Raw genomic sequence first — 16728 nt, 5'->3', positions numbered from 1 at the left:
TAAGCAGTAAGTTCAGGTTCCTATAAACTTTGAGTTATCAAACATGAAAACAAGTAACAATCTAGTTGTACCTATTACAGGAATGTTTCATACCTGCATCTTGTTCGCTTTCATCCTCATTGACCAAGAATCCCATGTGATAATTCCCCACCTGCTGTGAGTAACTTTTCTCTAATTCACAAACTGGTGGATAATGGGTGACAAACAGGGTTAAGGATTTCACCTAAAGCAATAAGACATATAATAAATGTTATTTTATTTTAAAATGTTACTTAATTAAAACTTTTCTCCAATTTTCTGTTTTGAAAACTTTTAAATCTTCATAAAAGTTGTAAGAAAAGTACAACGAACATCTATATACTCTTTATCTAAACAACCAACTGTTAATACTTTGTCATATTTCCCCTTCCTTCCTCCCCACTCAACACCACACTTTTTTCCCCTGAACCATTTGAGAATTAATTGCAGATATTGTGACACTTCATCCCCAAATACTTAAGATTCTATCTTATAAAACCAAAAAACATTCTCCTACATAATCAGAATAACATTTTTTACACTCAAATTTAACATTGATAATTCTGCTATGATATCTAACACACAGCCTATACATTTTCCTAAACTGTCCCATTAATGTTCCTCATAAATGTTCTTTAAAAAAAAAAAAATCAAGGATCACGCAGTGCACTTCGTCATATCTCTTCAATCTCCATTAATCTAGAAGAGTTCCCCAGACTTTTTTGTCTTTTATGACATTAACATTTTTGACATTAACAATTTTTGAAGGAGAGCTGTTTTGCATGTCCCTCAGTTTGGATTTGTATGATTGTTTCCTCCTGATTAGTTTCAGATTAAACCTTATTGCCCGCAATATCACATATCTATATAGGTGACATACCCTTTTCTGTACATCACATCAGGAGGCACAGGTCAATTTGACCCATTATTGGGGATGCTAAATTTGATTATTTGGTTTAAGTGGGTATCCAGAAGATTCCTTCACTGTACTGACACCTTTTTCCTTTGTAATTAATAAATACCTTGTAGAGCGATACTTTTAGATTGTGTGAATATCCTTTTCTCCAACAATTTTTCATCCAAAGATTTTACCACCTATTGAATATCATTGCCTTAATCAGTTATTATTATGGTGGTTAATTAATATTTAAAAAATTCTCTCTATAATTATTAGTTGGCAGTCTATATAATGCAGTGCTTACTCTTCTCCCCACTCTACTCCCACCATTAAAAATTTTTGTTTTTAGTATTAGTATGGATACGTGAAATCTTTAATGAGCATTATTTTAAAGCACACGTTATCATATATTCTAGAACTCCCTAGCTTGAGGGAAGTTGACACCAAATCATAGTCTAAAAATTAGCAGAAGACAAACTTATAGTCTAAAAATTAGCAGAAGGTAATTAAATTGAAGAATTCCAGTTTTGATTCATCTGCCATCTACCGTATTAAAAGTCAGACCTGGGCATCCTCTCTTAGAACAATTTTTATAAATAAAGTTATTAGGGCAGGGCTTCTTCCACAAGCTGCTCTTAAAATCTGCCCCAAAGAGTCATACGATCAGCTCTCTGGCCCTGGTGCTCCTTGCCTGAGCTGAGGGGCACCACCAGCCAGAAGACCTAAGGGTTTGGGCTACAGCACTGCTCCCCTCAATGCCACGTGCACATGCAGCAGCAATACACAGCCTGCCCCATTATTCCTCTCTGATCTCTCTTCCTCATCTTAGCAATCAAAAGACACCACGAAAATAAAGATTCTCATCCATAAAAAGGTTAGAGTCTCTTGTTCCAGACGAATACTCTTCAATGAATTCCCTCCTAAATTTTATCTAAAAATAACACTTTCTTCATTAACATTTAAAATATTCAAAAACTGCTATGAGAAGTAATGAAAACAGAAATGACAAATTCATTTGTCATAATTTGTTTGTGAAGTATGATGCTTTGAAGTATTGCCAAACTGGTTTTGATAGCCAGTTTTCCAGCATGGACCTCCAAATCATCACCCCTCAGTGTTCAGGCTGTTGAACTGTCTCTTCCCACACTGAATCAGGGCTGGCTTGTGTGGTCATCAGAACACGATGGCAGTGACAACGTGTTGACTTCTGAAGCTAGGTCATACAATGGATTGCTGCCTCTATCTTGGCCTCTTGGATTGCTTCCCCAGCGGGAAGGCAGATGCCATTCTGTAAGGAAACTTAAGCAGCTCTGTAGAGAGGCCCACAGGGAAAGGTACTGAGGAACCTGGCCAACCACCAGTACCCACATGTCAGTCATGTGGGTGAGCCACAGTGGAAGAGGATCCTCCAGCCACGGTCGAGCCTTCGGATAACTCCAGCCCTGGCTGACAACTTGACTGCAACCTCAGGGGAGACCACGAACCAATACCACCCAGCTAAGCTGGTTCATAATTCCTCACCTCCAGACACTGCGAGAGATAGTAAAGGATTATTATTGTTTTAAGTGACAGTTTTGGAATAATTTGTTATGCAGTCATAGTAACTGTAGTAACTGATACACTGCTATAGAGTAGAAACAATGAAATCAAACTCAAAGGGACAAATTCAGTTCTGTTATACTTTGTTGCTGAAAGCTCTTGAATGAATGTTTAAAATGTGTTCTGGAGGCAGTATTAGGACTTACTGAACTTGTGATATATAGTTTCTATAATGGTTAAAGAAAAGTTTCTGAGCTACATCTTTTTTGCAAATAAATTATTTATTTTTAAAGAAAACTAAAAAAGTATTTCAAAGTAGAAAACATGTCATCATTACCTACTAAATCTGTTTAAACAAAAAGGTAAGGGCCATCAAAGTTTAAAGAAAAAGGGATTTTATTTCAGCATTATGTTGTTTAGCAAAAAAATGAGTTAAAAAAATATGCTTTTATTGACCATTTAAGGAAGAGAAAAAGAAATGAAAATGGGGAAGCCAGAGAGAGAAAATAAGAAGATAGAGAACAAAATTAAAAAAGGAAAACTAAATAAGAGACAAGGCTCAGGGGCAAGTGATAGAAAGGGAGAGACCAAAATGAACAAAGACAAAAAGTAAATAAAAGGTGAGAGTTTGATGGGAGATAACAGGGATTAAAAGTGTGACACAATCAAAATCTAAGCACTGAAATGCTTAAAAATGTACTCTGAAAACAGATATGCAGTGAAGGAGGGATGTTACTGAAACAGAGGCACAAAGAGATGAAGTCAAAGACTTTATATGGAGATTTTTTTAGGATATTGTTGAAAAAAGTACTTCACAGGGTAAAAATGGCACTATCTTCTTTTCGTTCTTTCCTCTAGGATTGGGTTGCAGGTGAATGGTCCCTGCTCTTCATTTAGAGTTTGCTAAGGATACTAAAATACAGTTCTGGGTGGAAATTTTGCCAGTGAGGCACATCAAACAAATACAAACATTATTTAGGGCCAATGTATCTGAGCTCAATGGACACCATTTGAATGATCAACTGCAGGAATAGGGTTAATTATAACAATTAAAAATAATGTTGACTATTTAGAAACTGAGAAAACAATTTGTATAGTATGCACCATTTATGAAAAACAAACATGCAGGATGCTTACCTCTCTAATAAAATGCTCAAGTGTAGCATAAGCAATGGCAATTCCATCATGGGTGCTCGTCCCTCTTCCTAATTCATCCATGATAACCAAGGACTGTGATGTTGCTTTTTTTATTATTTCTGCTGTGTCAGTCAATTCTTCCATAAATGTACTCTGTCCTTTATATATATTATCTGCAGCACCCATCCTATAAATAAGATAAAGACACCCTGATTTTCCTCTGAACTTTATTATTAAGAAACTAGGCATTATTTTCTAAACAATAAATATAAAAGATCCTTAGGGGGTCTATATACTTAGACCCAATAACAGCTGAAATTATATTAAACAAAAGAAAGTATTTATTGGATATAAAGAGTGCCTAACATCGAATAGCATCTTGTAGAAACATTCCGAAAAGAAGAATTTATGAACTGGACAGAGCTCCTGAAAAGTAGGGAAACTTCTGTCTCTGCCTTTTTCTGATCAATCATCTCAAAACAAAGTTTTGGTACTCACAGGGGGAAAATGATGCTTCTCTGTGTCACTGTGTTTAAAATCCACAAGTACAAATAAAGGCTTTTACCAGTGTTTCCCTAAGAAGATTCCACACTGATATTATTCCAAACTGAATTAAAGTACCTTGTTGAAATAACTTAAGATAAAACATTTTTATTAGAACTAGAATTACGGAGGTTTAGTAACCTCAGACACTTAATATAGGTTCTTAAAGTGGACTTCATGGAACACATTTCTTGGAGATGTCAAGAAACAGGTCCAAAAGATGTAAGGGTTCCTTCCCGTAAGACTTCTTGAATGTTTTAATATTCAGCTACACATTGTGCATTTCCTAGAGAGAGATTAGTATACAGCATTTCTCTAACTCATTTATCCGTGAACCCCTAAAACTTCTCCCAGAGCACCCTGGGACAATAAGGGACTACAGAACACATTTGGAACAAGGCCTATTTAGTATAAAAGGAACCTTGGGGAAAGGGGAGTAATTAAGTAACTCTCACTCAAGGTCGAGTACTTCATAGAAAAACCTGGAATTCAGATTTTTCAACCTGCTAGCCAGCTTTGTGATTTCTGGTTCAACTATTTTCTCAGCAAAATACCTCCATCAGTGCAGTTCTGTTACAACAGTTCACATATGACCTACAGCAGCATAATGTACCTTTTATTTCTGGAGAAAGTCATGGTGAAATAAAGCCTTAACCACCCTGTGGCTGGCGCCCTGTACAGGGCGAGGGCAGACGGAGTGGAATGGTTTCCCTGCGGATCTGTGGAGCCTTAGGAGAATAGCTGTAATAATCAATCGCATTTAGAACCTGTAATTAACTACATCTGTGATGGAGTTGATATGGTTTTACTAACACTGCTGTCAACTTTATCCATTTTAAAATCAGTAACTATGCAACATAATTTCTGAAATGTTGCTAACGTAGAAGCATTCTGGTTACTTTTTCAAAGCTCAAATATTGTTATTTACCTCAGTTTTCACTGTTTGCTTTACTATTCTTTCCCCTACTACAAAGTGAGAAGATTCAACTTTCCTACCTCTGCAACCACTCTGAATTCTTCAGATTCATAATGTTTGACCCTCATTTAACATTGATTGCTTTTATTCCTGAGAGGTTGTAAGCTGACAAAAAAAAAAAAAACAAATCTTTGGCTGATAATGAAACAGCTCTGATTAAGGCAAATATTTGAGGGACCTTCAATTCTCAAGAATTAGAATAACGAGCAAACACTGGATAATATTTCAATGCAATAGTTTAAGTATTATACTTAAGTGCTTTCTAGAAACACTATGGTAGCAGAATGGTTACCATAGAGGTTTAGGAAAGATATTCAAAGACAACATTTCAAATCAGGGGGAAAGGATGAATGATCAATCAGTAAAAAAGATGCTAGCTGATTGGTTATTTCAGAAAAAAAACAAAGATGTGTCTGTCCCTATTCAAACCATATTCCAAAATAAATTTATATGGATTTCAAAGTTTAATGTAAACTTAATAAACATACCAAAAAGTATAGAAATTTAATCTCTGGAAAGGTGGGTGGGATGGCTTTATAGAAATGGTACCAAAACGTGTACAGCAAAACCTTACGGTACCAATGTGTCTCATAGTATTGTAGGGTGTCTGTCCTCAAGGAAGCCAGGCCAGATTTCAGGGGATCTTGGATGCATTTTTGTTAAGCAATGGTCCCAACTCCACTATTAGGCCAGTGGTTTTTCAGCTGTTAAATCCATTGTTCAAATGAAATTTTCTAAACAAACTGACTCTGCAGATGAGATATAAGGAATGCTGATTTGGTTAAGAACCCATCACTATTAACTATTAGGTCCTTTTCCCCATCCAGAGAAGACTGTGAGACTCCTAACATCCTGTAGGATAGTTTGAAAGCCACTGCATTAGGAATCAACACATTTTCTATTACAATTTTATTTTTCCAGAGCACAATAAAGTAGCAATGCTGCCCAAGACACACTGAACAAATGCTGGCTCATTAACCAGTCTCTGAGGCCACGGGGGAAGCACACATTTGTAACTGTAAGAACTGTTTCTTGATAAAAATATTTTCTGTTAACTTCTCTTAAGAAACATATAGTTTATTTTCCCCAAAATTTCAACAGTATATAATGACTTTATATGATTCCGATGGACACAATTTTATCTCTAAACACATCTTCCTTTTCATCTTGGTTAACAGGAAACAACTGTATAACACTTTATAATGCCAGTAGCAACTCTGATATTATTGCACGTTTCTATCCATATTTCTCTTTGATCCAATGTCTTTGGATACCATTTTACTCATATTATTTTGCTCTATTGTACATTTCCCAGTAAACTTAGCCTAAAATACATTTTTTGGAGCAAGGTAGGGTATAAATTAATTAACAAAATGTTTGCAATTTTTTTTATTAACTCAACAAGCATTTATAAGACATACTATTGGACAATGATTTTGAAATTTTTCAAATGTTACAATATGTTAGAGAGTTAAAGATTACCAGAACATACTATCATTCTCTCTTTATTTATATTCAAATATAATGAAAAATGCATTCTTTAGGTTTCATCTTACAGTTTGCTCTGAGTAGACAGGTTACAGCTATATGATTACGAAAAGAAAAATCACTCTGATACTTTTTAGGAATGGCAACTGACTACTCTTTCTAATCCCTGTTCATTCCCTCCTCACCTACAAAGCTTGTATAGGTCAACAAAGCTTAATAAAGCATTAATGGAGAAAATAAATTAAATCAGTTGAAACAGTTGCTAAAATAAAGAACACTTCCATGAAACTATGAACAAGAGTTTGTTTTTATGAGACCTTCGTATTTTGAGATACTATTCTAGATGTTGCTAAATAATAGCATATATAGCTTCTGTCCTTCAGAATACAATGGAAAATGCTAACATGAGATAGAAATGCTGTCATTAACAAGGGAGAAATTTTTTTCATATTGAAAGGTAAATAACTGGAGCTTAAATATCAAAATTGTTAAACAGAAGCAATGATTGCTTGTATTTAATCAGTTCTGACATGCTTTTAAAATAATTGTGGTTTATATAAATAGATAGGTAATAAAATTTACTAAAAATGTTTTAACATTTTTGGGTGTGCAATTCAGTGGTATTAAGCACACTGATAATGTTGTACAGCTATTACCACTATCCACTAACACAACATTTTCAAGTCCCACAACAGAAACTCTGTACCCCTTAAAAAAATAACTCCCCATTCTCCCCTCTCCCCAGCCCCATAACCTCTATTCTACTTTCTGTTTTCAAAAATTTGCATATTCTAGGTTCCTCATATAAGTGGAATTAAAACCTGTTTGTCCTCTAAGGGCTTTATGTAGGAGGGTTTGTATTATTTTGCCTAATGTTTGAAATTGAAGATGTTCTATTCACTTCACTTTGCTAAAAATATTGCAGAATTCTGTCCCGTATCGATGTTTACATTTCTTGCTTTTTTATATATTAAACTTTACAAAGCGAAAATAATCTCCTGAATAACAAAGTACTCTAACTTTTTAGAAGGATGCTATGAGCACAGAAGGGAAAAAATATTTTTTTTAAGTCCAAAAAAGATAAAAAGGTACAAAAGAATACCAATTATTGAAAGATGTGTAGATACTGCACAGTATTTAAAAGGTATAAAAATGTGAAGTAGTATATCTGTGCTGCATTTAATTAAACATAAACATTAACCTAGAAATGGAATGAAATCAGAAATGATTTATCACCATATGTGTGTAATTTTTTAAAAACCTGGAAGGCCATACACCCAAACAACAATGACTTTCAGATGGTGAAATTAGCAGCAATTTCATTGTTTTTCCTTTTTGAGTTTTTCTATAGTTTTAAATTTTGTACGATGACCAAGAATCACAGTGTAATTAGAAAAACAAATGTTATTTTTAAAAATCACAAATGATACGTTTAAGAACACTTCATAGTCTACTGTATCATTACATTAATACAAGGTAATGAATTACCAGGTTAAATAACTAGCTTCCTTTTACCAATATAAAAAATACTTTATCAGCAGCAATTAAATTATAATAGACAAGAAAAAGTTTCTTTCTCTAGTATAATTACTTCTACTAACAGTTGCAGTCAGATCACACTCCAGTATTTAAAGTCAATTTACAAAAACTGTAAAACGGAACTGCTAATACATATATAACCAAGCAAAAACCACTGTAGCAATCTTTCAATTTCAATGGAAACATCACTGAGAATCAAGACAGCAATCCAGGAAAATGCCAAACTTACATTGGCTCATAAGAAACCATGTTCACTGCAACCGTCTACAAAGCACATGCAGACCATGTGTGATGGACACTAGGGTTTTCCTATCAAAAGCAACCCACACCGTACTGAATGGGCAAATCATTCTCAAACACATCTACTAGTCTACTGGAGGGAAAACCCCAAGAATTTCAAAGGAAAATAATTAATAGAGCAAACAAATGCTCTTTACTAACCTAAACAATATCTGTGAAAACCACAAATAATTAAGGCTATCAAAGGAAGGATAAGCATAATCAGTCACCAGGGGAAAGATTAATCTGATTAAATAATAAAATAAATAGGGAACACAACACAACCTCCTCAGGCTGTGTATCTTTGTAACTGAACTCACATTACGAGCAAATCACAATTTCTGATTCTGGTTTTCCTTCTGGAAAATGTCAAGGGTTGAAACTGAACAATGGCTCCATATCTGGATATAGTTTCAGAGTCACTTGCAGAGGTTTTTGAATATAGAGTCCAAGGGTTCCCTTCATCATAGCAATTACAACAGTATCTCCAGGGGATCTGCATTCAGGGCACCTGCCTGGGATCTGCACTTCAAACCAAACCAAACCAAACCCTCAGATGACTTTGAGGCATTAAATTCATACAACCACTTCCAATCAAAAAGATGAAGTGAGATACCTCCTGTTGGCTAAGGCACAGCTACAGGAACTGAATAAACCAGACATTTATAAGGTAACATTCATAAGGTAACATTTCTGATGCCAATAAAATTCTTAACAGCCTACTCATTTAGTAAAATATCACTTATCATGTGATTTTTAGTGCTGGTATTTACTACCCAGTAGAAGATATGCACTGATTTAATGTGTTTCCTTCCTGTCCAAAAGGATATGTGTTTTTTAATAGAGTATAAATACGCCACAGTAGATGCTCAATCAGTATTTGTTGAATTATACTAAACTGGGAAAACAAACCAGTTATCCACACAGTCAAAAGCAAACATTTAAAATCATTTAAGCATCTGAATGCCTATTACCTTCCAATTTTCTCTCACAATAAACACACTGGTGCATTCTGAGCACACAGCATCCCTGAAGCTGGGTGCCATAAGAGAGAATTTACGTGGGTAGCATGGCATGAAAATGATTAACCAGGGGCCACTTCATGTAAAAACCCCTTTCCACCAACATTTAACTGACATAAATAGAAATAAATTATGCAGAGAGAAGCCAATTGTTTTCCTTTTTAAAAACCAGACAATAATTCACTGCTTTTCTAAAACTTAATTACTGAGCCTAAAAAGTTGAATGAGGTTTAAGTTTGCATTCATCAGGATTAATAAACATCTCTTTTTCCATGGTGTACTCAAAGATGTTAAAAATGATCCTTAGAAATATGTGTCTAAAAATAGTTCACTGATGAGTACATATATCACAATACACTGATATAAGTACATCAGTTAAAGCCAAATGTACACGTTTGCCAAAATTCTGCTTTTCTACAAAAAAATGCCTCTTATTCTGGAAAAGGTTCATATGAGGTTACAAAATTCAGAAAGAAGATTCCTAAAGCCATCTGTTTACAGCTTTTCATGCATTTATTTATACGTCTTACAATACAACGCACAGTGCATAGTGGGCACTCAATGAATATTTAGGGATGCATGAATTAAACTCAGTGTTGTAAATATCCAATTAATAATACAAAAATAAGCAATTTAAAGATAAAGTTTGGAGCCAAAGTTTATGCACATGTCTGCTTAGATTTTAATATTTTTCCCATTGGGCACAAAAAGGATTTGAAGTGATTTAGAATAACAATATGTTTACACTGGAAGAATTGCAATGAATGTGATGAAATTAAGATTACAAGCCATAGAGTAGATTCTCAAATTTGAGAGCAAATTTAGCATGAGCTCTTAAAATGCTAATTGTGTGGTCTCATCCCAGAGATTACAATTTAATAGGTCTGTGATAAGACTTAAAAAGTAGCATTTTTTTTTAATTTTTATTAAATGTATTGGGGTGACAATGGTTAGTAAAATTACATAGGTTTCAAGTGTACAATTCTATAACACATCATCTATATATTGCACTGGGTGTTCACCACCCAGAGTTAGTTCTCCTTCCATCAATAGCATTTTTAACAAGCGTCTCTCTCAGTCTGATGCAGCTGTTCTAAGAATCATGCTAGAAACATACTCCCATGTTAAGAGAAGGGGAAAGCTAACCCAAATTTGCTTTTGCACCTGAGCCTTGAATTTAGCTCTTGCCTTCTTGGCAGTCAAGACAAAAAGGAATTAAAGAGAAAGCAGCCACTGGCGATAACAGGAGGCCTGGCCGTTCGTTTCACATCTCTTTGGAAACAGGCACAGCATGCACATGGAAAGAAAAAGTTCCTTGGCATTAACAGAAATGATTTAGCACACAGCACTTCATATAAAAGACATTAAGTAATAGAAATGAAAATGTCCTTATGAGAAATTTTGAAAGAATATATGGAAACATTATCAAATAGGTATTTCTTCCTCTAAATTAATTTTAAAGCATAAGGACAAGCTTTTACACGCTGCTGGTGGGATTCTAAACTGGTCCAGCCTCTTTGAAGAACAAGAAAGATACACATTTCTTACACTTCACAATCCCGTGCCTAGATAAAGCCTAAATTCAGAAAACTCATTTATGTGCACTAGGAGATGTGTGTAAGACAAGTATTAGGACTGTTAATACTTGCAACAAATTTGAATCATGTTAAGTATCAATCAAGGAAAATGGATAAACTATGGTGGTATATGCAGACAACGGAATAACATGATTACAGAAAAATCAGTGGATTAGAATTGTATGTATCCATATAGATGAACTTCATAAATAAAACACTGAAGGGGGGAGCCACTTACAGAAGAAACCTAGTGAGAGATGGTACATATAAAGTTTAAAAACATACCAAATAAGTCTGTGTATTGTTTCAAAAAACCACACCTATGTAGTAAAAATATAGAGAAATTCATGGGATGAAAACCAGAGTCAACAAGAACAGTTACTCTGGATGGGGTGGCGGGAACAGGATTAGGAAGGATCGAGGGTTCAGTTGTATTGGCAATGCTTTATTTCTTTAGAATGGTAGCTACATGGGAGATTGTTATATGTCTAAATTATCTCATAATAAAAAAGTTAAAGCCATGAGGGCATAATAGTAAACCATATCCTAGTAAAGCTCCTAGGATATAAGGGAATATGGTCCACGTAGACTCCTATCCAATGGCAACAGGAAGAGAGGGTGAGGACGGGAAACGGACAGGAAGCAGAGCAGGGCTCTTACACTAGAGCAGTGTGTCCCAGAGGGCGCTCTCTGAGGCTGATGACACCAAGGTATCTCTACCTAGTAGATATACCGCAGTCATTAAAAAGTGCAAGACTAATCTGTATGCACGAATAGGAAAGTATGTCCTGCACATATTAGGAAATAAAATCAAAAGCTACATGATAGCAATGCTTATATAATACCATTTTAAAAAGAGAAGATTTATGTATACTTGTAAATCTGTGGAACGTTACACAAAGAACCATTAGTCGTTGTCGACCTAGGGAAAAGATAAGTTTCACCTTATATCCTATTATACTGTTAAATAGTGTTCATCCACTGTAGTTGCCATGGCCTGTCAATTCTAACCCTACAACATTTCTCCACTGTCCCTTGTCCACTTTCATTCCCATCAATTTAATTCAAGTGCTCAGGATGTCCCCAAGAATGACTGCATTCCATCAACCCTTCTTAGAGTCGAGCTTTCACAGTGCTGCCAGATTAAACTTCCTGAGACCTAAACTGTACCTCTGGTCACACTACCTTCTACCTACAAGTCTTCAGGGACTCCCCACTGTCTATGAGATTGATTTCTACTTCCCTGATCTTGATTTAAGGGTCAATTAATTGAATAGCCCTGTCCTTGAGTGTCTGTTATGTATGTACAAAGCAAAGTTCTAGGTTAAGAGACGGGGACAAATGTACAAAATATGGAACTCATCTTCTGGGAATGGACAACACAGTATCAGATGTTACATGTACACAAATAACTATAAAACTAATAGTGGTAAGAGATTTAAAAGAAGAAAAGCACAATTATAATGGAAGTACAGAGATGAAAGAAATTAATTCTGGCTAGGAGACTCAAAGAAGACTTCAAGAAGGAGGAGGTATCTAAGCAAGATCTTGAACAACAACATTTTAACAGAAAGAAAAAAATGCAGGAGGGGAATTTCAGTGAGGAAAAGGCCAACAAAATTGCACAGCCACTGAAATAGTAGAAGCAGTTGTCTACCTCAAGCCCTCTTATTAATACGAGAACAGTTAACCTTTATTTTCTTTTCTATTATTTGTATCTAAAAACCTTCCTAATATTCTCCACACTAATAAGATTCTCTTCCACACAAACCACTTTACATTATCCAAGATGTTTTTTTTCTATTTTCTTTTCTTTTTCTCTTTTTTCTCTTTATTAAATTTCAGTGACTCTCCCTAATAATGTAGCCAAAAGGAAATAATACCTAATATATTTTTCTTACACAACATAAGATCAATTATAATTAAAAGAACTAAAAAAAAAGTCTTTAAATTTCTTATATTGAGTTAATTTACCAACATGTGGAGATCAAAATAGTATCTGTTTGGTGATATGGCATCAAAAAAAATGTAGGTTGCTTTGCTTTTGTTCACTCTCTGACTAAAATCAGGGTTTAAAATATTTTAATGTGTATTCAAGTGCATCAATATTAACGTGATATATTCTAATGGGATTCCAGAGTCAAACATTAAATAAATATTAATCTGGACAGTAAATCACACTCTTTTATTATACATAGCTTGACTACACACTATGGATTATATTCACTTGTTTTCCAAAAATGTACACATAAGAAGTATAAATAATACTTTAAGAACTGATAAATCTAAATTGATAAATTGAACAAAGAGATTTAACTATTAATTCTAGTTAGTGAGATCAGGATATTTCACCCATATTCCTAATAAGGCATGAAATTTAGGTTTAGATATTGAGGGTAAGACCTAGTCAGTTGCATGCAATGTTCTTAGAGTAAAAAGAATATGAGTTGAATTGTCCTAGGCCAATGCCTTCTTCATTCTGTTCTCAGCTCCCCACCCTAAAAATGAGGAGGGTGTACTCGAGGCCACGTCTCCGAGGCTTCCACTCTGATTCAGGCAGAGCAGATCTGCTTTTATCTGTTTAAATACTGATCTTCTACATAAGATTTTATTTAAAGTAAGAACTCAGTAACTAAGAATAACTTGAAAATTACTACTCAAAATGATCTCCTATGTCTCTTCTAGTATTAACATTCACGATGAAATGTCTTCAAGCTCCTAAGTTCTAAATATTTTAAAAGCATATCTATTCATCTAAATATGTACATAAAAAGAAAATTCATGTGACAATACAGGCTTGATTTATTTCAGAAATATAGTCAAATAGAAGGAATGTTTTTACCTCGTGAAAATGCCATCCACAATTCCAATCGTCGCTTCCTCTGCAGGAACATAGGAGCCAATCTGAGCCATGACAGTAATCAGTGCAACTTGTTTTATGTAGGAGCTCTTTCCACCCATGTTTGGTCCAGTAATTATCATTACTCTCTCTGAGTCCCCCTAGAAAATTAAAAAGCAATTTCACTTATTATACCACAGAGGCTCTTATGTAATATTTACAATTGATTCTATAAATGGGAATGCATTAGGCAAAACACTGCTCTGTGGTATTTAAATATTTACTGATTAAGTATCACAAAGGGAAAGAGGCTCTCTTTGTCTTCAACTTGACCTGTGCTATTGCAGAAAAGTGAATTCTTAGCAGCACACAGTTGTTTCTAGACATTAAAAAGGAAATAACAAGAAGCAACTGAACTGAAGAACCACTATGGCTTTCTCATTAAATATTCATTAATCTGCCAATGTGTGTGTTTTTTACATTGCTTCCATTTAAAATCTATCAATTTCCATTTGTCCATCTTAAAACTACAATTGTATATCTAATTGCCCAAGGCCCTAATCTGGATTGGTACCAAATGAATTTTTTCAGTTATAAACGGATGACTACTAAAAAGATTTATAATACCAATTTCCAGACATCAGTTTTGTCAGCATTTAATTATTCACTGCTGTTTCGCCAGAGCATGTGAAGAAGGCAGAAGAGCTGAAATGCTTGCAATGATATAATCTCTAGAACTTGCCTGTATTAACCAGTTCTAGTACTTGCCATGTACAGACTCATCCTAAGAGAAATTGTCCATCTACAGGCCTCTGCAGAGGAGTTAGCCCAAGGCATCAACATTCTATGGGATGTGAACCTACCACCCTTGGCAATACCTGCCTGGTCAAAAGTAACCAATCCATAACTGACCAACAGCCAAGGAGGTAGCCAAATAAAAGGTGTTCTTAAACTAGGCTACTCAAATAGTCTTATGGGACTTTAAATTCAGGACCATGGAGAGGTTCAATCAGTTGGTAATTGGAGCAGAGGTTGAAAAGAAACACAGAAGGCCACAAGGCACTGGGGACCGTGAGGACGAAGTTATGAGGAAACAAAATGTATGAAGAAAATTTATATAGAGCAGGAGGTAAAGAGGGTAGTTAGCAATGAAGGGGAAGAAAAACTAGAGAAGAGCTAAGAGGAGTTGAGAAACTGTATGCAAATGATGGGGCATCAAAGTAAAAGATTAGTCTTACTACTGAGGGAATAAAAACAAAACCTGTTCCATCTCTAAAGCTGTTTCATATTCTAATGAACCATATATACTTCCAGTCTCCCTAAAGCCAAGCTATGCTAGAGATCTTGGTCTTCCTGTGTGATTTTTTTCTCTTATGGTTACATGTGGCTACAATGAGCCTAATGAATCTCCATTACTTGAAGAAACTTGAGTGAATCTGTGTTTCTTGAAACAGAAAGAGCCTAGCACAGTAAGAACAAAAAAAGAAATTTGGTGTGAGTAGAATGATGAAACTAATGATTAAAATAAAATGAATTCTCCTACAGAGATTAAAAAAATAAGCCCAACCACCAAATATATGGCATAACCAATATTTTGCAAATTTATACATAATGAACAGATTTTTTAAACTGAGAAAAATGACAAACAAAAAAATCTGAATAACCCTATATCTATTAAAGAAATTAAATCTGTAATTAAAAGCCCATCCACAAGAAAAACTCCAAATCCAGATACTTCCCCACTGAATTCTTGCAAACATATACGAAATAACGAATCTTACAAAAACTCTTGTAGAAAATAGAACAAGAGGGACTGCTTCCCAAATCATATCAGAAGGCCAATATAATCTTAATATCAAAACCTGGTAAGAATATTACAAGAAAGAAAATATAAAGGGGTGGAAATGGGGGAAAAGGTGAAGGGATTAGAAAGCACAAATTAGTAGTCAGTATGTCATGAGGATACGAAATACAGTTTGGGGAATATAATCAATATGTTGTAAACATTATGTAGGGTGTCAGATGGGCACTGGACTTATCAGGGGGATCATTTAATAGACCGTGCAGATGCATGACCACTGTGCTGTACACCTGAAGCTGAAGTTGAATAATACTGAATGTCAACTATCATTAAATATATGTGTGTGTGTGTGTGTGTGTGTGTGTGTGTGTGTGTGTGTGTGTGTGTGTATATATATATGGTCACGGGATGTGGAGTACAGCATAGGGAATATAGTCAATGGTATTGTAACAGCTATATAAGATGATACAGTGGTAGCAGATTGGGAGGGTGTTATCACTTTGCGAGGGGTGTAAATGTCTAACTGTTACATTGCTTTGTACACCTGAAACTATGTTTTAAAAAAGAAAAATATAGGTCAACTTCATCTATAAATATAGATGCCTTTCTCATTAAATATTCATTAATCTGCCAATGTGTGTGTTTTAAATGTGTGTGTTAAAACTTCCTAATAAAATATCAATAAGCCAATCCAAGGATATATAAACCATTTAGAGTTTTTGAGGAATACAAGGTTGGTTAAAAATTCAAAACCCAATCAATATAATGAGCCACATTAACAGAATAATGAAAATTATATATATGATGATCTCCAATGATATAGAGAAAGCATTTAATAAAATTTAATTTCCATTCATTAAAAAAAAATGAAGTGAAACGAAATAAAAGGTATAAGCATGGGAAAGAAAATAATGAAACTCATTATTCCTACATGTCATGACTGTGCTCCCAGAAGATCTAAAGAAATCTGTAAAAATTAGAATAAATGAAGTTAGCAAGATCTTTTGGTATAAGTTGAGTATTCAAAAGTCAACTTTATTTCTACATTTTAACTACAAGTAATTGAAAAATT

At 34.6% G+C, this 16728-nt stretch overlaps 1 protein-coding gene across 2 annotated transcripts in view; it reads right to left on the bottom strand.

The window, feature by feature from the left end:
• Window positions 1-16728, bottom strand: part of MSH3 (mutS homolog 3) — a 141119-nt gene that overhangs the window by 14312 nt on the left and 110079 nt on the right. For both annotated transcript variants that reach the window (XM_033110824.1, XM_033110825.1), the window contains exons 20-22: window positions 13859-14016; window positions 3593-3779; window positions 94-223 (exon numbers count right to left, since the gene is read on the bottom strand). In XM_033110824.1, coding sequence (XP_032966715.1) covers window positions 94-223; window positions 3593-3779; window positions 13859-14016 — 475 coding nt within the window. The remainder of the gene's footprint in view (window positions 1-93; window positions 224-3592; window positions 3780-13858; window positions 14017-16728) is intronic.

This window comes from Rhinolophus ferrumequinum, chromosome 7, assembly GCF_004115265.2.
Source record: "Rhinolophus ferrumequinum isolate MPI-CBG mRhiFer1 chromosome 7, mRhiFer1_v1.p, whole genome shotgun sequence".
Classification (NCBI taxonomy): domain Eukaryota; kingdom Metazoa; phylum Chordata; class Mammalia; order Chiroptera; family Rhinolophidae; genus Rhinolophus; species Rhinolophus ferrumequinum.
This window is presented reverse-complemented; position numbering and strand designations above follow the sequence as displayed.